The sequence below is a fragment of the Anopheles marshallii genome, chromosome 2 (genome assembly GCF_943734725.1).
Source record: "Anopheles marshallii chromosome 2, idAnoMarsDA_429_01, whole genome shotgun sequence".
NCBI lineage: Eukaryota > Metazoa > Arthropoda > Insecta > Diptera > Culicidae > Anopheles > Anopheles marshallii.
In genome coordinates this window covers 11,588,544-11,610,836 of record NC_071326.1, presented here as the reverse complement: position 1 = coordinate 11,610,836, position 22,293 = coordinate 11,588,544, and the positions used below count along the sequence as shown (strand labels likewise).

The 22,293-nt window shown below is 44.0% G+C and overlaps 3 protein-coding genes across 3 annotated transcripts; 1 reads left to right on the top strand and 2 right to left on the bottom strand.

The window, feature by feature from the left end:
• Positions 1-1,787: 1,787 nt before the first annotated feature.
• LOC128718962 (uncharacterized) lies at positions 1,788-12,343 on the bottom strand. Its single transcript, XM_053812580.1, has 12 exons — positions 12,164-12,343; positions 9,284-9,409; positions 9,006-9,197; positions 8,780-8,941; positions 7,622-8,684; positions 6,461-6,752; positions 6,292-6,385; positions 6,081-6,219; positions 5,453-6,004; positions 3,157-5,388; positions 2,574-3,086; positions 1,788-2,368 (listed from the first exon to the last, which is right to left on the bottom strand). The coding sequence occupies exons 1-12, from the start codon at positions 12,341-12,343 to the stop codon at positions 1,788-1,790; spliced, it is 6,126 nt and encodes a 2,041-aa protein (XP_053668555.1).
• A 1,785-nt stretch (positions 12,344-14,128) lies between these two features.
• On the top strand, positions 14,129-15,327 carry LOC128710131 (zinc finger HIT domain-containing protein 2). The gene is made up of 2 exons (XM_053805173.1): positions 14,129-14,151; positions 14,220-15,327. The coding sequence occupies exons 1-2, from the start codon at positions 14,129-14,131 to the stop codon at positions 15,325-15,327; spliced, it is 1,131 nt and encodes a 376-aa protein (XP_053661148.1).
• A 1,072-nt stretch (positions 15,328-16,399) lies between these two features.
• On the bottom strand, positions 16,400-21,124 carry LOC128708326 (transcription factor Sp1-like). Its single transcript, XM_053803300.1, has 5 exons — positions 21,050-21,124; positions 20,813-20,920; positions 17,156-18,649; positions 16,685-17,074; positions 16,400-16,606 (listed from the first exon to the last, which is right to left on the bottom strand). Exons 1-5 carry the CDS (start codon positions 21,122-21,124, stop codon positions 16,400-16,402), a joined length of 2,274 nt encoding a protein of 757 aa, XP_053659275.1.
• Between the last annotated feature and the right edge of the window lie 1,169 nt (positions 21,125-22,293).

Below are 22,293 nucleotides of genomic sequence, written 5' to 3'. Positions count from 1 at the left end.
ATCGTAAAAAAAATCTTCCACCCGTGCATGCAAATAACAGTATTCCGATCCGTTTTTTTTTTGTTTTGTTTTGATATTACTGAAAGATACACCGTCTCATTTCCTATTTTCATGTAGCCTTTTTATGTTTTTATTTGTTAACATAACGAACATAAGATGCGATGAAAAGAGGATAAAAGTAAGACGAATGAAGGGGGAGGGGGCCTATTTCCTTTATTTGTTTATGCTTACACACGCATAATGTGTAGTTTTTAGAGAAAGTTATACAGAAAGGGGATGTAGTAAAGAAAAGCATTAAGCGACACATTCGGGGCGGGGAATATACAACATTGTCGAACACAACGGTAGAAAGTCATCTACAGCATAAAGTTAACAGAAGCGCGGGAACGGGAACCGTTTGTTTAATTTTGAAGTTGTTTGCTGGTGCAAAGTATAGAAAACAATAAAAATGATCCGGCGAACTGTATTCTGCAGAATGAATATTTCGGTGGCCGTATGTATTCTTCCTACTTTCGTATTAATATCACAAGAACCATTAAGATATTCTTTCCGTAAAGAAAAAAACTAACATCAACACCGATTTTTTTGCGCTAATACCGTGCGTTGTAAGTTCTTTATTATTTATTCAAATCATAAAACCACACTCACATATATTAAAAATAATGCACACACAAAAAGCTTACGTTACAACGGAAAATTTAGATAGCCTTGGGAAACGATAAAACATTAAGACAACAAGGATGCAAACTAGTGTCATAGTTATATTTTTTTTTGCTTCATATTTTCGATTATTTTATTATACCTTTCGGTCAGTGTCCCTTTTGTTTATTGATACACCAACATGGTACCGGCATGATGTTCAAGCACACGTGGTGTGGTCCGGTTACACACATAGATGTATATATGATAGATTAATAGACGGTTCTATGCAAGGAATATTTTCTTATTTTCTTTATGTGACTTCAGTTCACTTGTTGTTTTTTCATTTATTGATTTCATATTCTATCCGATCGGATAACGACGACGTTCGCACAGTTTTCACATTTTGCCACATCCCACCACGACGAGACGGTTTGACACTATTCGACGCTGAGGAAGAAAAAATAAACCGTATCCGAAACTGTGTTTGCGAAAACAACCAAATACAATTCATCATATGCGATACAGTTCATTTGAATAACGTTATACGAACACTAGAAAGTAAACTGAATGATGGAAATATGCGTACGATCATCATGTGTGATCTCTTCTGATGGGGAACTATCGAGCCGGAAGAAATTGTCCCACATTACACCCTCGAAATTCCACGCTGGTATGTTTTTTTTCTAATCGTTTTCGTGTCCTTTTTATATGCCGCCATTTTGCGAACGTGTGTACATGACTAGCGTTACATATTCCTCTTGATTTGCTTGATGTTCCATATGGTCATTTTACGGCCATTCCCATTCCCATCTCCCCCCCAAAAAAAAAAACATAATAAATGCTAATTTACAAATCCTACTAAACCTATCAAATAACAAACCACACGATTACCCCCAAATTGCAACACGATACTTCGTCATTACGCATAGCTCCAGGGGTCATAGCACCTGGTACCATGTAGGAAAGAGTAACAAAAAAATGGCTAAGAATAAGAGAAAAAAGTTACCCTGCTACGTGGCAATGTGTGGTAGGTGCGGTCAAATCAGTAAGATCCATCCACTTCAGAAGGAGTGGTGTGGAGTGTGTACCCATTTTGCGAACGCTGCCACAGACAGATGAATGTGCGACAACAAGATTGTTGCTATTTACATGATCGAACAGAGGCCGGAAGCCTCGAGGCCACTGGTTACCCGTGGCTGTCTGTTCCAGTCGACGCCCTTTAGGGACTCCTTCAGCTCATACACAACATCAGTTGTTTCTTCGAACGCAACCACAGCATCATCCGCTGGAGCCGTCGTCGTGACCGCCGACATTTCTTTATTATTGGACTGTTCGGAACCGTTCTTTTCGTGCTTCTCCTCCCAGCTTCCGGTACCATCCTCCTCGCGCGTTCCCGCATCACCGTGGTCTTGCTGCGTGCCGCCACTGTCCAGACCGATCCCTTGGCTATCTTCATTAAAATTATTCATATTTACACCGTTGGTAGCATCGCTAGTTTCGCCATCGTTGCCCGACGTCAAGCCATGGTTTGGCAACTGCTGCTGTTGGGCTTTCGCCGTTGTGATGTTGATTTTGATTTTATTTGGCACGACCGCGGTTGACTGCGGCGCATCCTGCAGCTCCACGTTGCCGTCAATCGATGCTTTCGGTTGCACCAACAGGCCCATCTGGTTGGACGATTCTGATGGCGATGGAATGCTTTCAACTATAAGCTCGTCGCTGAATTCTGAAAAAAAAAACAGTTTGCAAACAATGTAACACTTCCCTCCAAGCGAATGCTGCACCAATTTTAACGATGATTTCAGAAACGAAATCACCCTCCATTACTCCCAATCCCAATCCCCGAACTGCGTATTGTACTGTTAAGAACTTATCCTCTAATCAGCTCTGCGGCCTCTCATATATACGTATTAGTGCAATAAACAGCTTACCCTCTTCTGCAACATTGTTGGTTGCCGGCGAAGGTTCATCAACTTCAACCAAGCTGGACTCGATCGTGCCCACGTCCTCGAACAGAGCATCCTCTTCGTCTGCATCGTCTTCCTCCTTCGGTTCCTGCTTTATCTTAACACGCAGTAACGACGACAGCGAGTTGGCACCACTCTCCCCATGGCCGCCATCTGCTGCTCCAGCATCAGCAGAACAGCTATCGATCGGTTTGTCCTCTATCTCATCCAAATCCGTTACCTCAATGTTGGGCTCCTGTATGAATAGATCCTCATCGATTTGGCGTTCTTGAAACTCCGGCTGTCGTGGTGATTTAACATTTCCGGACGCTCCTGCCAATGCCTCGTGTCCTTCTTCTGTTGCTGCACCACCCTCGGCTTCCTTCTCTGGATTCGGTGGCTCATCACCGTCATCATCGAGGATTTCTTCCACAACGGGTTCCACAGTGGGTAACACGATGACGTCATCATCGTCATCGTCGTCTTCCACTTCGCCACCTTCAGTAAAGTTAAGATTAGTTTGATTAGAGCATACTAATTCTTGTGAATTGGTTAGATTTTTGCTTACCCGTTTTGCTAGATCTCGTTTTCCCTTCCATCTTACATTCTCCCTCAGCACCTCCTTCGCTCGTATCCATCATTTCTTCAGTCTTCTGGCTCTCGTCCAACGACACACCAAGCGTCCCATTGCCCAGCGTGGATTCGGACATCGTCAACGATGCCTTGTAATCCTCGTAACACAGCGGATGGTACGTGCTACCGTCGATCCGGATCGCATTCTTCAAATGCCACTCCTCCGTTTCCTCACTGTAAAAGTGTTCGAACGTATCGTGGCACATGTGGCACTGCCGGTCACTTTCATCTGATCCGGCCGGGCAGCTCGGCTGGGGTGAGTCATCGTGCGATGAAAATTCATCACCATCGATAGCGCTGCCGCTCAATCCTCCACCACCGCCAACACCGCCCTTTTTCAGGTCACCCTGATCAGTCTGCTGCGTTTCGAACCAATTCTTCTCGCGTTCTTCCAAGTCTTCGATCTCCTCGTACTGGATCCAATCGGACACGTCGTAGTACCACTTGCGTGAGTGTGCTTTCCGTGCCGAGTCACGATCGCGCCGATTCTGCCGGAAGTGCCAATCCAGATGCTGGCTGTACTTCATCGTCTGTTCCGGTGGGAATCGTACACCGCAACTGCTGCACTGCATACCGGAGAAGAGCTGGTGCACAATAGCCGTTTGGCGTTTCTTGAGCGTTTCCGGCTTATCTAGTAGCACCGGCTCAATTTCTGGAATGGGTGATTTATCCTTTTCTTTGGATTTGCTGGCCGCATCTTTCGGGTCCTTTTCTGCAACACCGTCACCAGTCGATTGTGATGGCGTTGGCGAGGAGGATTTACCTGTGCCCAATTTCGTGATAATGCCAGCCGCTACAATTTTTTTGTATAATTCTTCCACATTTATGTTGCTCAAAAGAGGCAATGCTGCACCGGCAGATGAAGCGTTTGGCTGTTGCGATGAACTTGGCACCGCTGATCCGATGCCCCCAACGATGGCCGCCTTCTCGTCCGCTTCTATACGATACCCAGGACCATTTTTCACAGCTGCACCAGTTTGCATCGCCATCGAGGGCATTAGGTTCGTGAGATAGTCTAACCCAGCCGAGGTTGAGGAGTGCGGACCAATCGCTGGTGGAAGGTTGTTCATTGCTCCGAAACCCATTCCTGGTGGCCCGGTAGCAGGCAAGGCTGGTGGTGCGGTTGTCGGAGGGGCGAAGGGTGGATTCAGTGGTATCGGTGGTGATAGATTGCCTTGATCTTTCGGTGGGGTACGAAGATCGCGGTACATTGGCGTGCGTGTCATGTCGCGGATATACACTCTACCCGGGACAAGCCCGTTTGGTAGGGCTGTGAATCGGATATAGTGATCGCGGTCGCGCGACCGTACCAGAATCGGCAAACCACCATAATCAACCGGGAAGGGTTGATCGTCTATTAACACCGTTAACAGAAAGTCCGCAAACTGCAGGCGATGCATTACGCCATGCACCTCAAACATTTGTATTTTGCAGTCCAGAAACACCGGTATCACATACTTTGCATCGACAATCATGCTGATTTTGCCGGCTACAAGATCTTTGCGAATGTCACCGATTTTCACCTGCGGTGCTGGGCCCGCAATCTTAAACACTCTCGGCTTACCGTCCAACACTATCGTTGAAGGCTTATCGCCGAAGTAGCATTCGTACCAGGAATCATCGATATAAAGCTCCCTCGTGGGAGCACCCAAACGCATCTGATAGACTTTATTTTCAATGCTAACCGATTTGTATGGTTCATTGAAACCCAGCTCGAACGTTTCCCTGTCGTCCACAACCACCATGCGCGCACCCTTCTGGAATCCAATCTCCTTCGGTTCGTCCCAGGTGATGAAGATGACGGCAGTTTCCTCATAAAAGCGTATCTCCCGTTGCACACCGTCGATGTTTATCGTGCGAACGCTATCATTCATCTTCGGCAGTGCCGGATTCATCATAGATATTCCGTTAGCGGGCACCCCACCGAGGACACCTAGCGGAAGAGGACCCGGAGGTGTCGGGAACCGAGGCATACCGTCGGTCATCATCTGGAACGGTGCCTGCTCCCAAGGACTCGGTACCACCATTCCAGGCCGTATTCCCCCTGTCAAGGGCGCCACTCCCATCGGTCCACCAACGACAGGCCCAACACCAGAACGATTTGCCCATCCTAGCCCTGGGGCAGGCTCTACACGATTCCACTTCGATTCACGTATTCGCCGTGGATCTGTGAAAAATGTTTTCAATTACTTGACGAGCTCATACACTTCTCGGATAAACAATACACTTACCTCGTTGGGCACGAATATCGGGAGGCGGGATGGATGTAGGAGGAATACCGATGCCTGCAAAAGGTGCAACTTCAAAGGGCTTGACTAACGGTGGCTTTCCATCGATGGGATGAATTTTTCCTCGAAAATCGTTAACAATGTCCTTTTGTTCGTTCATACGCATGCCTGATGCGCCTGGCGTCGGTACTGTCACGGACGTTACGATCACATCATCATCGCCACTCAACGACGCATTATCATCAATTCGAATAATCGTTTGATCTTGACGCTTTACTGACTCTTTGCGCTGCGCTTGGCGAATCTTTTGCGTTTCATTCAGCTGAATCACCTGCTTCATCAGGATACTGTACTGCTCGGGCGTTATTTCGCCCTTATCCATTTGCTCCTGTGCCTGGGCGATAATGGTTTTGATATTCGCATTCATACTGTCCATTGAATTGTCGTCATCCTCTGCGGCTTTATGATGAAACAGACCTTGGTGCTGAAACCGATGGTCTATGTCCCCTGGTTTGGCAAGAGAATTGATCGATCGTCGCCGTTCTATAGGATCATCTGTGGGATGTAGCGACGGAAGACAATGTATATTATCAGTTCAATTAGACATGCTGAATTATTGTATTGCACATACCAGGTAATTTATTATACAACAGAGGTCTGCCAAGCTTGTCCTTGTCGTGCTGTTTGCTCACATCGTCAGGCTTAGCTCCATAGTTGCTATTGGTTTTCTCCGAAAGTGGAGATCGGGACTGATCGACTGCGTTTTCCACCTGTGCAGTAACACAACCAAATTTATTAGAGTGATCCATATTTAATTTAATCATTATTAACGTGCGACATACCTTTGAAAAATCCAATTCCCGTTCGTCTCCTGAGATCAGTAATGTACCTCCAATCGGTAACTGTCGAAGATCAACATCTTCGTTACCAAACAATCTGTTCATGAGTGGAAAAAACAGTGTTAGTGTATAATTTCCTTTACCTAAAAGTGTATTCCACCTTCATACTTACGCATCTATTATCTCAGCTTTGCTCTTCTTTGCGTTGGGTTCCTCATAATTGGTGTTACTGGTTCGCTTCTTCCCGCCGGCGTTACTCTCTGCGTTCTCCATTTCCTCGGCTCGCTTCGATGGAGATTCCTTCGACGAGCCAGACCCAGAAGCATCAATTTTTGGCCCATTCAGAGATAAATCATGCTCCGTCATATGTTTCGCCGTGATTAACTGAAGAGGAATTGCTCGTAAATCGATATCTTTTGCAATCATTGCCGAAAGTGCTTCTTCGTCGTCTGTTGCGCTATTATCTGTAATAAATTGTATGATTAAATATGGCTTGTCTAATGCCTGCACTTCTGAGACAAAGACTCGATCTGTTTTCAGCGGTCCCATTTTTTTTTCTTTCTGCATTAGCTGCTGATTTCGGGTTTTATTGAACCGGTAAATGAGACTGAACACTGAAATCGAATGTCCATGGAATCCTACAAAACTGATCAACTACTATCGCGATAAACGAACTAGAACAAGCTGGCAAAAAGGCAGATCAATCGAGACAATTACAATGAAGGAAGGTGCAACGACGAGAAGAACTTTAATTGCTAAAACGAGATCGACAAATACCGGAGCGGAAGACTCTTCATCCCTTAGGTCGAAGGGATTTCGTGCATCTACCAACATTGTTTTTATTTTGCAACAAACTGTGCGTTTTCCACTGTCTATTAGTAAGAGATGAATAAGCAAACCGCTCAAAATCTCTACAAGCTCATCAATTATCAACACTGTCTATTCGTCATTCGTTGCTGTTTGGTTGCTGTCATTCGTAGCGCCACTTGGTATAACTCTATCGCCAGGAAGTATCTATTAGTCAAGAGTTCTACTCTAGGCGACAGAGCTACTTAGCAGCTATACCGGAAGCCAACAGCTGAGAGCACTTCTTATTCTATGTTACTGTACTCTGCGATTGTCCTTTTTCTGACACAGTAGAGTAACAATTCCCGCTACTATACAGCCTTATGTCACAGGTATTATACTCAACCCATCCCTGATCTTATTTGTAATGCCTTAACGAACTTTGGAATTATCGTTGGCAACGAAGCACTGTGACGTTTACCGAAATTCAACACAATGATACCGGATGGGGTGGTAAATAATAGGTTAAAGTGAATGTCGCTCTTACTTTGTACTTCCGACGCTTTTTGCCTCACCACCGGCATAACCGTTTCGTCCGTATCCTCCAAAACGGAATGAATGTCAGGAACCGACTCATCAATCTTGATCCGTTTTTGAGCGCCACCAAAGCGAAAATCAGCACTCTGGCTCTCGGAACTGGCGCTATTCAAACCCGCGACTGATGGGTAGTCGTCAGCGGAGTGTTGATGCTTCTTACTGTCCAGATTATTGTTCCGTGCTTGTTGAGATGATTTCCCACTAGCCGCAAACGTGTCCGAAGAGCTCTTGTTTTCCGAACGTGATTTTCCTTTTGGACTGTCGCTTTGCGAATGGTGCGAGGAAGAAGATTTTTCCGAAGAAGATTTCTTCTTTCCTGGCGAGTGAGGCGATTTCCTTCCATGTGGTGAACCATCGCTGGTGCTGTGCGAGCGTTGTTTCCTCTTATCGGTACTGCTGCTACCGGTGCGAGTGGATGAAGACGACTTGGCTTTCGTTGACGCTCTACTGCTTCCAGACGATGAAGACGAGGTGTGCTCCTTTCGATCTTTTCTCGGTTTCACATCGTGATCGCGGCGTGACTTGTGCGAAGACGAACTGGTGCTGCTGGTAGAAGGTAGTTTTTTGAAACGACCTCCACTGCCTGCTTCTTCTAACAAAGAATCAGATCTTGTACTTTCTCCAGCAACAGTTTCGGTTCGGCGGTTCCTCTCACTGAGCTGCTCCTTAACAAGTGTCGACGATTGTTTCGATCCGGAAATGCTATGATTTGAGGCATCCATTATGCCGCCGACAAATGCGGGCGGTGGAATCGATAGTGGGCCCAGATTGGTGTGGTGATTATTCACTCCGCCGGCTACTGACGATGTACCACCGAGCGGGGCCGTAGCTTGTTGTTTCGCCAAGCGCGGATCGCGCGTCTTCACCATATTGATCATCCCTTGTGGTACGGGAGCAATGCGACTTTTCGGCATAACCACCGGTGGAGGTACGGTTGTTGAGATGATACCACCTGTAGCAGGAAGCATTGCAGCAGGACCACCTTCCAACGGTTTTACCAACTCTAGCGATGGCTGCAATTAGAAACAATAATGTCCCAAATCAGCTTTTTTGTTTTTTAATGCTGGTTCCAGCGTTAAGCGACACTGTTTGGTTGCAATTCATTTACCTCTTTAGCAACACTTTCCGTTTGAATGTTTAGTTGTTTCTCCTGTTCCATAATGCGCTTCTTCGTCGTCAGTAATTCTAATTCCAGCTTTCGTGCTTGCAGTTCCAACAGCTCACGCTGTTTGACTCTTAACTTTTGCTGCATTGCTATTGTAGGTTCATGCTAGTATAACAAACAAACTAAAGTTAAACCAGGACAATCTCACGTAAAGACTTACAGTACATACATTTCCTTTCAGAAACATGGGATTCAGGTGGATGGATGGATGAATGGACGATGGTTTCAACTGCGCCGTAATTGGCCATCCTGGATCTATGGAATTGATTTTTACATCCAGTGTGTAGAGCTTGCCTGGTTGAAATACATCATTCCACGTTTGTCTCAAGCTGAACATTTTTTCACGAATCTTTTCGTTGACCTGAAACGAATAATCAATACGATCGATGTTATTATTATCGTGGTGCAGGGATGCTATTGTTCTGATTGTTCACCCCATTTACATACCGTTTGAAACACTCCGCAAAACATATTCACTATGACCTGACTGAAGAGCGTCTGATACTGCTTCCCCACATTCTTAACGATGGAATCAACGAGGTAAAGTATTGGCAGTTTTACATCAGGTGCAACCTATATTAAAATCAATGTACGTTATAACGGAAGATGTGGTGATTGCATTCTGGAGAAACTTAATTTTTTTTCTCTTCTTAAAACAGACTATCGACAAAACACGTGGAGATGATGATATGGATGGTGTTTAACGAATACCTTTAAAAGCTTGCGATTATCACATTCCATTCGTCTCTGACGACCGGCAGTAAAATAAACAAAAAATTAAGTACCAAATTGTCCATCAATTTGAATGAAACAATGGTATCGAAAGCAACACGTTCTGTGAACACCTGTTTGCTTCATTAGTATATCGTACTTGTGCACGATAACACTAGTGCACTCCCAGCCCAGTAGTACATGAAGGAGTGAACTACTGGTTTCGCTATCGACGAGTTATATAAACTGCGATAGCTGTAAAATCTTTTAGACAGCGCTATTCTATTCTTCGATTTCGCACAAAACGTATAATAACATATATGATAAATAAACCATTGAAATAATATGCTTTTCTGATTTGCTGCAGATGCATTTCCATTTTTGATTTGAAGGCATTATAAATAAGAATTCGATACAAAGAAAACATATTTTAAACAATTACTGACCACTTGGAATATTATGAAAATTAATAAAATATAACTTTAGATAGTTCATAAGAATAGTGAGCATGTTATTAACATGTAACAATGTTGAGTTGTCCTATTCATCATGCGTTTCGTTTGTAATCCTTCCATCAAAGAATAGCTTGTTCCACACTGTTCAACAAGTTTGCAAAAGTTACAAATAATAATACTAAAAAATAAAATAACAAAATAAAACTGAACAAGTCCAGTCAGTAACGTTTCGTTATTACATCGCAGGGAATTAAAAGATAGTTCGCTTCAGAATGATTTATTGTTCAATAGTCATTAATCGTGTACTTTTGTTTGAACTTTAGGCTTTGCCACACCGCTACTCATGCTTTCCTTGTATACTAGGTGTTTGGGAAATATAGACTGTTTGGGTTTTGATAGACTGTTCAGTTACTCTGTTTATGATTTTCCGCAATTGTTTTTTTTTTGTTGTTGTTCATATAAACTTAATTTGAGGGGTCTGCCATTTTGTGAGTTATGTTCATTTCTAATGGACTTTTTTGAACATTAAAAGAATACACAATCGGTAATCAGTACATTTTTCTCTACTAGCTGCGTTAAGTATGCATTTAACAGACTGTGAATTTTGTACAATTTATTTCGATTAAGGAATTACTGTACGACCGTGTGTTATTAGTTCCAACATTATTTTTATAAGCTTTTACCCTTCTTGTGGTTTATAATCGTTTACGAAAATGATTTACACTATTTTACAGTCTACAGCTCAAAACCGCATTCTATGCTGTATAGTTTCTTTGAATATTTTCGATAATAAATCACTTCTTGCACTAAGTTAAATGACCCGTGCGCCAAAACTAGTCTGCAGTTTTAGACTCCGTTTGTAATATACGAAACTAAAGTATTCGTCATTTTATGTGTTACATAAATGTAATAGGAGCAACTAATTTACAGGGCTCACGGAAAAGTAACAAGAATGGCGCCCCGGGTATCAGATCGGAACGTATGTGAAACATTATGAGTAGTGTGTCATACAGAAACTAAGATAGCATTTTTTTATGAGCTGCTCCTCAATCGCAACTTTTCAACATTCCTGTCAGCAATTGTTCCGGGATATAGCAATCATATTATACTAAATCTTTGTACACCATAAATGTTTTTATAGCAATACGGTCAAGCCATCCTTATTGTAATAAAAATAAATAAATGCTTCGTGTTTACGCAGGGGAGCTTGGGATAATATGCACTCCACATAACAGTTTCGTTAAGTGTGCAGAATGATTAGTGTTTTAATTAAAAAAGGTTTTCAAATATGAATGTGAGCACGATGTACCCAGTAGATCGGAACATTATGCACCCGGCATTGTCTTGGCATCTGCCTCACTATTGCAGTACATGTTACCGTTTTTAATAATTGCGAATTGCCCGTTTGTTAAGGTGCAATTTACCCCAGCAAAGGTGTATTTTGCCCCAGTTAGATACAAATCTATCTAAAATTGAACTTCTTTAAGAATGAAAACTTCATTTTTTTTTTCAAAAATTGCAAAATTTATCCAACATGTTACTAGATTGAACCTTAAAGAGCCAAATTAAATGATAAAACCAACAATCACTACCGAATTTCATTGAAAATTAATCAACTCTGCTCAAGTGGTGCATGTTAACACAGGCTCCCCTATGTCCTTAGAATGAGTACAGAATGATGACCGAATCCATCGCATAAAGAACAATTGACATTGACATTGGATGCGCTTTGGGAACGATTATTAACTTCGAACAAATGATATCGGCGGAAGTAAGTAAAAAAAAAGAAACAATTTAAGTGAACTATACTGTCTTAGCAGTGTATCCTTATTTGCATGAACTAATTTACAGGTGATACCAGTTCTTCATCCACCGTTGTAAATGCTAAAATCACTATATTTTATCACAGATCAGTTCCACACTGCAATTTCGTCACGTTACACCATGTTTCACAATCGTTGCGTCTGAATTAGAGTGCCACATTCGAGTATTGTGTTTAGCTCTAGCTTGTTTTCTGTTTAAACTTAACATCTTTGGCTACTTTAAACCGATTTACTACTGGAAGCGATCCGCTTTTTTGGGACAACACGAATCGCTGGTTATAATGTGGACATTTAGCTGTAGATAATAGAATGGTAAGTATCGACATAAATTGTTTAACCTTCAATAGGTGCTTTTCCACCGCGTGCACGATGATCTGGGCGTACTCGAGGTTTTCCTCGGCCAGTATTGTCAACATGTTTATCAACGGTTTGCTGTTGACATTCAGGTCGGCTAGGCTGGAGAGATATTCTTTCTCGATCTGCTTTGCCCGGCCCTCGAGTGCCGATGACTGCTCCATGACCGTATAGTTGCCACTACAACAACCACCAATGCAACCAGGTCACCAGGTACGTGACACGAGAACGATGCTTGGATGAAGCTAGACAGACAGTGGTGAGCCGCCTATACAGCAACAGTAGGCTAGACTATTTAGCCTCGCTGCTAATCCGTCACCGCTACGCAACAGCTGGCAGCCTTCACCGCACACCAAGCAGTGGACAAACGTCCGTTGCTCCCTGCCGTTTTCACGTCCACTGTAAAAGAAAGCAAATGTAACTATCATTGCACTGGCTGGTTACTGGCAGGAAGGAATAACGGTTGGGAGCGCGAAACGAAACCATAGCAACACAAAAGATATGGCCTACACAAAAGAGAAAATGGTGTTCTTCGATGTCGTTAAGTTAGTTCTGTCGCGCACTTTTTCAAAACACAGTACAGTTTTTTTTTCTGTGTAAATGAATTTGATTCGTCTTTAGCCAATCACTCAGTTTACACTTACACGTTATAGTTAACATGTTCAGTTATTAACAGAACGACAGCGAGTGTTACCTCATATCACTATAAGCGTACCTAAAATTAACAACCGAGCGACCGGTTTAGAGCTCCAATAACTCTGCAACGTAATTAATCAAAGTTGCGTACTTTTAAAGCAGGAAAACAGTACAATCTCACTTCAAGGGGTATTGTCATTTCTATGAAAATTAATTCAATGGAACATTTGCGTTACCAAGGACACATTCTAGCAATAATTAAACTGACACATTTTACACCTACATGTTATAACGATTCACCTATTCACGGATCACTACGTGCGTAAATTTACGAAATTAATAACATCGAAATCGTCCATAATTTTCAACGAAAAACGTCAAACCCACTGGGGGATTTAACGAAACACATCGCATTTCATCGCGCGGCTACGTTTCCTTCTTTTCGCATCTTGCTCTTCTTCCTTTTCTACAGGCGTTGAGTCACTCGATTGCACTTTTTTCAGAACAGAATTGCGCTTCCGAACACATCGTTTCGCCCTATCTAACACGCTCTACTTAACTTACCTGTAGCTGGGAGTAGTTTTTGCACAGTTTTCACTAGAATTAAATGAAATCACACTTGTAACCATGCAATACTTCTGGAACAACGAGGCGCGTGCCTGCCGTGCTGTGAAAATTTGCCACTTTAAAATCGATCTTCGATGAACATAGGCTTTCATCGACTACTATGATGAGAGCCGCGTAAAGAGAAGGTGCGCTCACAGATGGAAGACATTTGTCGGAACTCCTTTTGACAGTTGAGTGCAAATGGCATAGCGAGAATCCATCTCATCTTTATAAAATCGATTAAATGTTCATCGTCAAAAACGAATTGCCAAGATCGCAGCCGTTCAATAAGCGGCAATCGAGTCCGGCACGGCAGCTATCGGAAAATGCGAATAAAATTCATAGTTTGAGCACGCAGATGATATCAATGAGCTAAACTAGAATCAATCAATTAGGACTGAAAATAATTCGCAAATATATCGCAGTTTCTTTTCGTTGTGAATCTGCAGTAATTATAAAAACTTTAAGAAGACATAGCAAATAAAGGAAAATATATGTTGTGAAGGAAGGAATATGGAAAATGGAATGGAAGAGTCATTCTAGTTTGAAGAGATCCACATAATGGAAACATAAAAAAGAAGGTTGTGTAACTCGATCAGGAATTTGTTTACAATCTAGGAAAAACCCCAATGCTGTCAACATAACATTTTCTATCACAATACAAACGTGTCTCCTACTTCCCTAATTCAAGCATAGTTGCAGTTACAATGAATGAGCAGGTTTGCAAAATGTACGTTTTATTTATCGACAGCATTCTGCCTGATTTGCTAAGGTGCGTTTTAATTTCTTTCTTTGCAGCTGTGGCACCAAAGAAGCAAAATATAACTGCCCAAGATGCAACATGATGTACTGTTCCGTTCAGTGCTACAAAGCACAGCAACATGTGGAATGTTCGGAAGGCTTTTACCGCGAGAATGTGGTACAGGAGTTAGCACTACGGAAAGCTGATGCTAAGGCTGCGCAATCTAGCAAAACTATGTTGGAAATACTGCAGCGAGTAGAACAAATGGATTCAATGCAGGACGAAGAATCATCATCAACCGAGGCCGCATCCGACGTTGAAGATGCAGACCAACAGCTCGATTCGGATGACGAAGCACAGGAGGTAGAGCTGGCAAACAGACTGAAGGGAATCAATTTGGACAATGCAGCAGAAGTGTGGGATCGATTAACCGATGGTGAAAAGGAAGAGTTTCAACGGTTTCTCGAGAATGGAGATATTGCGAAAATGCTGCCCGATCCAAACATTTGGTGGGCGAAGGAGTACAGAGTGGATTTAGTTCAGGCGGCCGAAGAACCATCAGAGCAGGAGCAAAAGATGTTTGAAGATTGTCCAAAAATATCGACCAACATCGCTAAGCTATCGGACATCCTACAAGATGCACCTTCGCCAACGGTGCGACATAACATTGCCAATGTGCTAGCGGCATATTCATTCGTGTATCGGTACTTCCTGGGAGATATTCATGAAGATGCACTAGAAACAGTCGACTGTATGCTGGGAATATGCGTTAATCTTAAGAAGAGTGGCATCTTCGACTCAGAACTGATGGCCGTAACTTCCGTGGTCAGTGAGTGCTGCAATGAACAGCTCCCGACGGATAACGAAACTTTGGGTGTACTGAAAACGGACGTACAAACGTTGTTCATGGGCCCGAAAGGATGTGGTGAAAAGTATAGAAGATTATTCCTTCTTTCAGCCTTGTCCGACATACGTACACTATTGAGCAATGCTAAACGGGCGCTGAAAAATGCAGATAAAAAAGTTGAAGAAAGCCATAAACTTAAAACGAATCAGATTAAAACGGACGGGACCGATCTGAAGCACGTCAATGCTCCGTTGCTGAGAAGTTGTGTGAAAAAAATGGAGTTTTATCTAGCGTACGCTCGCTCTTCGTATTTCTAATTGTAATGGCAGAAACACAAATACACCAAACATGTTATCAAAATATAATACTTCTTTTTATTTTCATCTCTTTTTATGAAATCATCTCTATACTCATCTTTTCATACACGCGTATATACAATGTCTCATTGTACAAAACTGTTTCCTTATTGTGCGGGGTTTACTTCGGAGAAGAAGAAAACAAATAAACGTATAAAAGTAAAAACTGGAAAGAGTATTTAACGATTCCCTGGCGCTGCTCTCAACCAGAGGCACCCATTTTTCATTTCAACTGCTCCCAGTGTTTCGATACCAGTGCCCCATACTGCTCGATACCATTCGTCAAACAATCCTGCACACTCGTTATCACGCACCCTTAACAACCGGGCCTGGGAATAGAGCGCATCGTCATGCGTTACGATACGGGTGAATAAGTTAAAAAAAACACATAATTACAATAAAAACAAATGGGAAAACTACCAACGGCCCCCCCAACAAATCTGCGAAACGAATCAATCCTTTGGGGGTATCTAACCGTTTGATGGATGGTTGGGAGTGTGTGTCGGGCGAACGATCGGACGACACACTGTGTGATGTGTGCGTTTTGCGTTAAAATAAATATACTTATGAGTCTCCGCAGTGCTAAAAGTTGGTAATCTGTTAAATACTTTTTAAAAAATATGTACGTTTTAACATAAAATAGCAAACCTATCGTTTAACGAATAATGCAACAGACGAACAGTAGAGCGAAGCACAACGTCTCCACGTACGATCAACGAGGATGAGCAAAACAAATCATCTAACAGCGCATGAACAACTTTGCAAATGTGAGCTTTTTAACGAACGATAACAGACGCAAACCATCCGAAGGAAGCAAACAAAACAAATGCCACTTTCTAACCTCTGCGATTCCAGAGGTCCAAGATTCCGGTCCGTACGATTAGGAGAGTATTTCTGCGTAACCGCCACAGCTGCATTACCACAACCCAAGCGTCCCTTTCGCGAGGGAAGCTAGTGAGAGCAGCGCTTTATACAACACCGAAAGGCAGACAGGCGTCGTGCAGAGTGACGTCCTGCTAGTGCCCGGGTGTCATTATAATGCGGTCGATGCAGGTGTGGACGAGGACGAGCTGGTGGTAGTTGTGGTCGTGCTGATCGTACTGTGCAGATGGTTCAAGTTTTCTGGCGAATTGGACACGAGAACCGTCCTGGTGCTGCCATCGGTATCCGTCTGTTGCTGTGCTACCAGATGAGGTAAGGAGATCTGGACCGGAAGCGTTTGATTATCCGCGGTAGGTACCTGGGCAAGCAGCGAAGTTTCGTTTAGTACGATCGATACGTTACGTTGTGCAACCCACAATCAGGTGGAAATACTTACGTGTATCGTTACACCTTGCGGTAGACTTATTGCACTTTGTAATAGATTTTGGGTCGATGAGTTCTGCTGTGCTACGACCGATTGACCAACAGCCGTCGCATCTACACTATCTCCTGTGCCACTCTGCATGCTCCCACTGGCAGTCGTTATTGTCAATCCGGAAGGGATGCCCGTCGGTAACGAAGCTATCGACGTGCTTGGCGCACCGTTGGCGATGGTCGTTGTCGTGGTGTTAGCACCATTGGTTGTGTTTCTATTATTATTATTATTATTGTTATTGTTATTGCGATTGGATGCCTTTTCCTCCTTCAGTCGCTTGGTAAGGTGCGACTTTATATGCTTCCGGAGATGATCCTTCCTGTAGAAACCTTTCCCACAATCGTTACAGATCTAGCGGAGAGAGATGAGAATAAGGCGAGAATAAACGAGATTAGCCACAGCTCGAGAAATGATACGTTCCGATGAGCTTACCTCCGTCTTAACACCGCTGTGTATGACGTAGTGCAAGTTGAGATGTTCCTTTCGTTTGAAACCTTTCTCACACACGTTGCATATGAACGGCCGCTCGGGGTTGTGACCGAGCTTGTGCCGTTCCAGGTGCTCCTTGCGCTTCAGCCCAGCACCGCAGATATCACATATGAACCGTCGCTCGATCTTGTGCACCACCAGATGCTGCTCGAGACATTCCTTCTCCGGGTAGGCCATGTGACATTCGGGACAGCAGAACAGTACCGTCCCGTCGATGGCGGTGGCGATGTGTACCTGGCCCGGTTTCTGTCGCTTCGGCTTCGGTGGTTTCGTTTTGTACTTGCGCTTCTTTCGAGCTTTCCCGCTGGGTGTGGTCCCGTTGCCACCCGCACCAGTACCATCCCCATTCTCACCAGCTTCGTTTTCGTGGTCTCGCCCATTAATGCCCGGCACGCTGCGAGCATCCGGCGAGCCATCGGTTCCATTCTCTCCCTGGCCCGTACTGTCCGCCGGACCGAACTGGGTGTTTTCGTTCGAATGATCATCCGTCACTTCCTGCTTGATGATACCGGGTGCTATCGTCACCCCGGTCGGTAGCACCAGCTGCTGCAGCACGTGGCTACCGTTCATGATGGTCGTCATCGCTGGGTTTGTGCCGTTGTTATTGTTGTTAAACTTTAAGTATGGCTGCAGGTTGAGATTTTGCGGAGGGCGCGACTGCTGTTGCTGCTGTTGCTGCTGGTGAAGGTGGTGTAGTTGATGCTGCTGCTGCTGTTGCTGCACCATTTCTATGATATTGCTGGTCGAATGCATCGAAGTCGGTACGAGCGTCGGTTGATTCCAGATGGCGGGAGATTCTTGCTTAATCTGCCGTAAAGGGGGCGGATTTTCGCTATCGATCTTCACGCCGCCCGATGATGATGTGTTGTTCGAGGAGAGACCGGACTGCTGTTGCTGGTGCTGTTGCAGTATCGTAGTGGAGCCAGGGTTTTGGGACGCGAGTAGCTGCAAGTCTTGGGGTTGCAGTGCGGCCACTATTGTCATACCCTCCGGCAGGCCTTGGTTGTGCAGGACTTCTTCGTCCTGGGGACTGTACGCTACCGTAAGCACCGTTGTGCCCTGTTGAAATCCCTGGATGGGTATCTGCATTTGACCCATTTGAAACTTCGGTGTCGTTCCCGATTGCGCTGTACCGGTTTGGCCCGTCTGTCCGGCCGCACCGGATCCGGCCATTTGCGACGGTAGCGGGTTTGGGTTTAACACCTGAATCTGGACGGTTTGCTGTGCGTCACCCGGTTTCGCACCGGGCATCGTGATTGGGAGTGTGATGTAGGCGGGAGATGCCATTGATGGGTGCGGCATACCGGCAGTTGTGACGACCTGTCCATGCTGCGACTGTTGCTGATGGAACATTGCTGAAGCCGCACTAACGGCCGTTCCCTCCACAGGCCTTAGGAACTGCATGGCTCCCTCGCTTCCAGACACCAATCCCAGAACCTAAAAATAATGGTCAAAACGATTAGCAAATGTGTAACAAACGGGTGGTGTGTCTTCTAACGATGGTGTTCCTTCCTTCGACCATGCATCGAACACCATCGTTGTTGGTGCAATTAAAATGTCGTTTCCCAAGCCAGTTTTTCAACTTGCTTCATAAGGTCAAAGTGCATCAATTCCGAAGTGCCGAAGCGGATGTGTATCCACACGAGACTCGCAAGTCAAATGACATTCACTTTCAATGCTTGTGCCCCAAAAGTCACCATTTGCTCAGCGGTCTGTACCGATGCCTGCGTCAGCACTGGAAGCGCACTGGAGAAGGCTTTCTAGCGAAGGTGCGCTCGGCATAAAGAGCACCACCAGGCAGGCAAACCTAAATCCTTAAGATTTCCATCACGATGAAAATGAATTCATCCGATAGTGCCCCAAGTGCGCCACGATCTTTTCAAACCACGGTTTTGGTTTGGTGCTTTCCGCATTGTTTCCGTTTCGGCTACCCTGCTGCTGTCGCAGATCGTTCCCACATCCATAGCATGACGGCAAGCAAGCACGACGTTCGTTCGCTAGGCCCGGTCGTGCGCCCCAGCACATTGTCGATACGGGGGGCTCGACAAAAAGTTGAGTAAAAGTGAAAGTTTTCTCTCTCATTCGTGGAATGAACTTTAAGCGGACGCTCGCACAGCGGTAGCAAAGGCGGTTGGTGGGGGGAGGGGGCAAAGAGTAAAAGATAGACCGGAACGAACAGGAACCTGAAAGGAAATGGGCAAATGTGTAATGTAACCACCGCCGGAGTGGGCAAAACCAACCAATACCGTTGGGCGCAAAAGAGCACAACGCTGCCAAAGTTTATTGCGGGCCAATGCAATTCAATCTCAACAACCAGTTTATGTGATGTTTAGCCACCCCCCGGGGAGTCACTTCCCGCTATCTGGTTGTGCGGTGGCCGATCGTATAAATTTATACTGCTAGTTGTTGCATTTATTGCACGTGATCATGATGGCGCATAATTGAAGATTGTTTCATAAACAAAGAAAATTGTTTTAGTTTGCCAAAAAAAAAAAAATTGTCTAAATTCACTGCCTAAATTATAACTTTATCTAAAAGCTGTCTTCGCAAAGAAGGTTTATAGGAAATATTTTATTCAGTCATTATGACGCTTCGGGCTGTTCAAACATCTAGCTGTGTAGGAAGATCTACTTTTACTATTTAGTTTGAGAGGAAAGGAAAGCAAAAAGAATTACTCTCTTTCCCACGAGAGAGACCCACGAGTTGTTTGAGTGGAGTTCAAATAAAAATGAAAGTTATTTCTTGTCCTTCTCTTCGACTGGATGAACTCAATGCAGACAAATATTTTGCCTTATATAAAGGTCGTAATAAGAGAAAGAGCGACAGAAGTATACTATTTCCTGTATAAAACGAACGGCTTAGTATTTTTAAATAGAAAGAATATTCTTGTCAAATACTATATGTTCTAATACGAACTGTTTTCTCTTAATAAGAAAGCACATTTGATAGCAACTTTGTTTGCTAAAATTTTCCGTGCATCAGCTACATCTTTACGCTCTTCAGCGACTCTGGGGCAACCTTCACACAATTCCTCCATCCGTTGGTTAATGTTTCCCCAATAAACCTTGAATGGTTGCATTTAAATCAATCCATCCAACCTAACTTCTACAAGCAGCATGTACGCACGTATGGCACTCGGCATCCACAACATCACGCAAATCTGTTGTGCCAGGGGGTTTCTCGCTTGCGATTTATGTCTGGCGTTGAAGTCACCCTTCAAATGTAGCCACGGTACGCCGTGCGCTGCCGTGTTTTAAGATGATGGGAAACTGCACACACAAAAAAAGAACAAATCTTTCCTTCGCTAGTTAGAAGTCACGTTTAACACTTGATCGCATCATAAGCCCTTCGTGTGTGTGTGTGTGTGTGTGTGTGTGTGTGAATGTGGTGTGCCACCAATTCTTTGTTCTCGAGCGCTGGCAGTTCAAACGTCTTAAGCAGCAAGTTTCTCAGACCTTTTGCATCATCATCATCATCATCATCATGTCAGCGGCAGTACCGGGTCATGGTAACAAGCATAATGCGATAAAATTTACATTCGCCGTTGTTTAATTAAACCGAGTAAGATCCGTTAACATACAGCACCGTACGCTCGCTCACCTGTCCATTCGATGCTGTCGTGGTAAGATTCTGGGGAAACTTTCCGGCGGTAAACTGATTCGGTCCAGCGAATGGATTCGTGAACTGTGAAAAGTTCATCTTCGAACACTGAAAGTGAAAAGCAAAAAAAAAATATATGTACATATTAATACAAAAGTGATGCAGTAAGCAAACGGTTTAATGATGCTTAGTAATAAATTACATGTTTGCCCTTTTGTGTGTGTGTATCAATTTTACCTCGATGTAATTTTCATTGTCATCCATTTTATCCTCTACTCCCTTCCGCTCCGTAACGATACCGGATTCGTTCATGAAGGCTGCTGGATTTGGGCACTTTTCGGCACAACAAAAAAAAATCCCCAAAAAAGGCTTCAATTCAATTTATATTCTTGTCCACACAACGCCTCACTCTCCAGCTTGGCCGGGGGGGGGTACCGTTTAACGATTATAGTTTTTCTTTTCTCCACGCGCTGCCTTCGCGTTACATTCGTTTTCTAGCGCGCTGTCACTGTTGCGTCTGGCGTGAAGTTGACTAAAATAAGTGGTATGGTGTTCACATGCGTAAAGATCGTGTTGCGGTTTCGCTGGGCATCGAAACATCGATACGAGCGGCAATGAAACGCTGCTAACGGGAAACGGCCAGGTAGTTCTCACTCGATTTCACATTGCTGCGCGCGATGACGACGGAACGGCAACGGACAACGTCGTGTTTTGCTTTCAGGACACATTTGCTTCCATTCATTTGCTACCGGGCACGGCCACACGGACAAGGGGCACTCGTGTAGAGTTTATGCAAATGAAAACGGTTTTCAAAACCCCTACCCCACCTTACATGTGTGCGCAGAAGGATACTGTAAGCAATTATATCAAAAACAAAAATCAACTCAAGCTACTGGTAAATCACACCAAAACGCCACGGTAGAATAGCTTAAGCCAATGCAACGATTTCTTCTTCCAATTCCAACATAAACTTTTAACGGAACTGATCACACTTGTTTGCATCAAAACAGATTGCTGTATTGTTGTACTATTATTGTACCGATCACTTTCAATCTTCACCATACCATTTAACAGGAGATTTAGTTTTCACACATTAGTGATGTCATAGCCACGATATGAGTTGAGGTGCCTTTCACTCACTGGCCCCATCGGAGGTGCTGGGAGGTGTGAAATCAAATCTCAATTGCATTTCGTAACCCTTTCTCTTCAATGCTGGGGTTCCGCTTTAAAGTTAGTCACCGTTGTTACTGCTCCATTTTTTTTTAGACTTTAACATTGCCAGAGTCCGACATGCTGTAGCACCGTCTTATAGAGACTGGCCGATATTGATCGATTCACTAAGGCTCAGCAATCAGCTTTACAATCGTTGCTGTACGAAAATTCGAACGGATTTATTATAACGATCGGAACGATCTTCAAATAATGATCGCATTTTGCAGTAGCACTTCATTCACTACACTTAAAACATGAAACCAAGATTG

Bases quoted from the DNA above. Each gene is read 5' to 3' on its own strand.
- LOC128708326 (XM_053803300.1), bottom strand. From the start codon at position 21,124: ATGAACGAATCCGGTATCGTTACGGAGCGGAAGGGAGTAGAGGATAAA. The intron at 18,650-20,812 runs GTGAGCGAGCGT...CATTATTTTTAG, and splicing joins CGACAGCATCGAATGGACAG to GTTCTGGGATTGGTGTCTGG. The intron at 17,075-17,155 runs GTAAGCTCATCG...TCTCTCCGCTAG, and splicing joins ACAGCGGTGTTAAGACGGAG to ATCTGTAACGATTGTGGGAA.
- LOC128710131 (XM_053805173.1), top strand. From the start codon at position 14,129: ATGAATGAGCAGGTTTGCAAAAT. The intron at 14,152-14,219 runs GTACGTTTTATT...CTTTCTTTGCAG, and splicing joins AATGAGCAGGTTTGCAAAAT to CTGTGGCACCAAAGAAGCAA.
- LOC128718962 (XM_053812580.1), bottom strand. From the start codon at position 12,343: ATGGAGCAGTCATCGGCACTCGAGGGCCGGGCAAAGCAGATCGAGAAA. The intron at 9,410-12,163 runs GTTAAACAATTT...ATTTTAATATAG, and splicing joins TGGAAAAGCACCTATTGAAG to GTTGCACCTGATGTAAAACT. The intron at 6,005-6,080 runs GTATGTGCAATA...TACATCCCACAG, and splicing joins GTTGTATAATAAATTACCTG to ATGATCCTATAGAACGGCGA.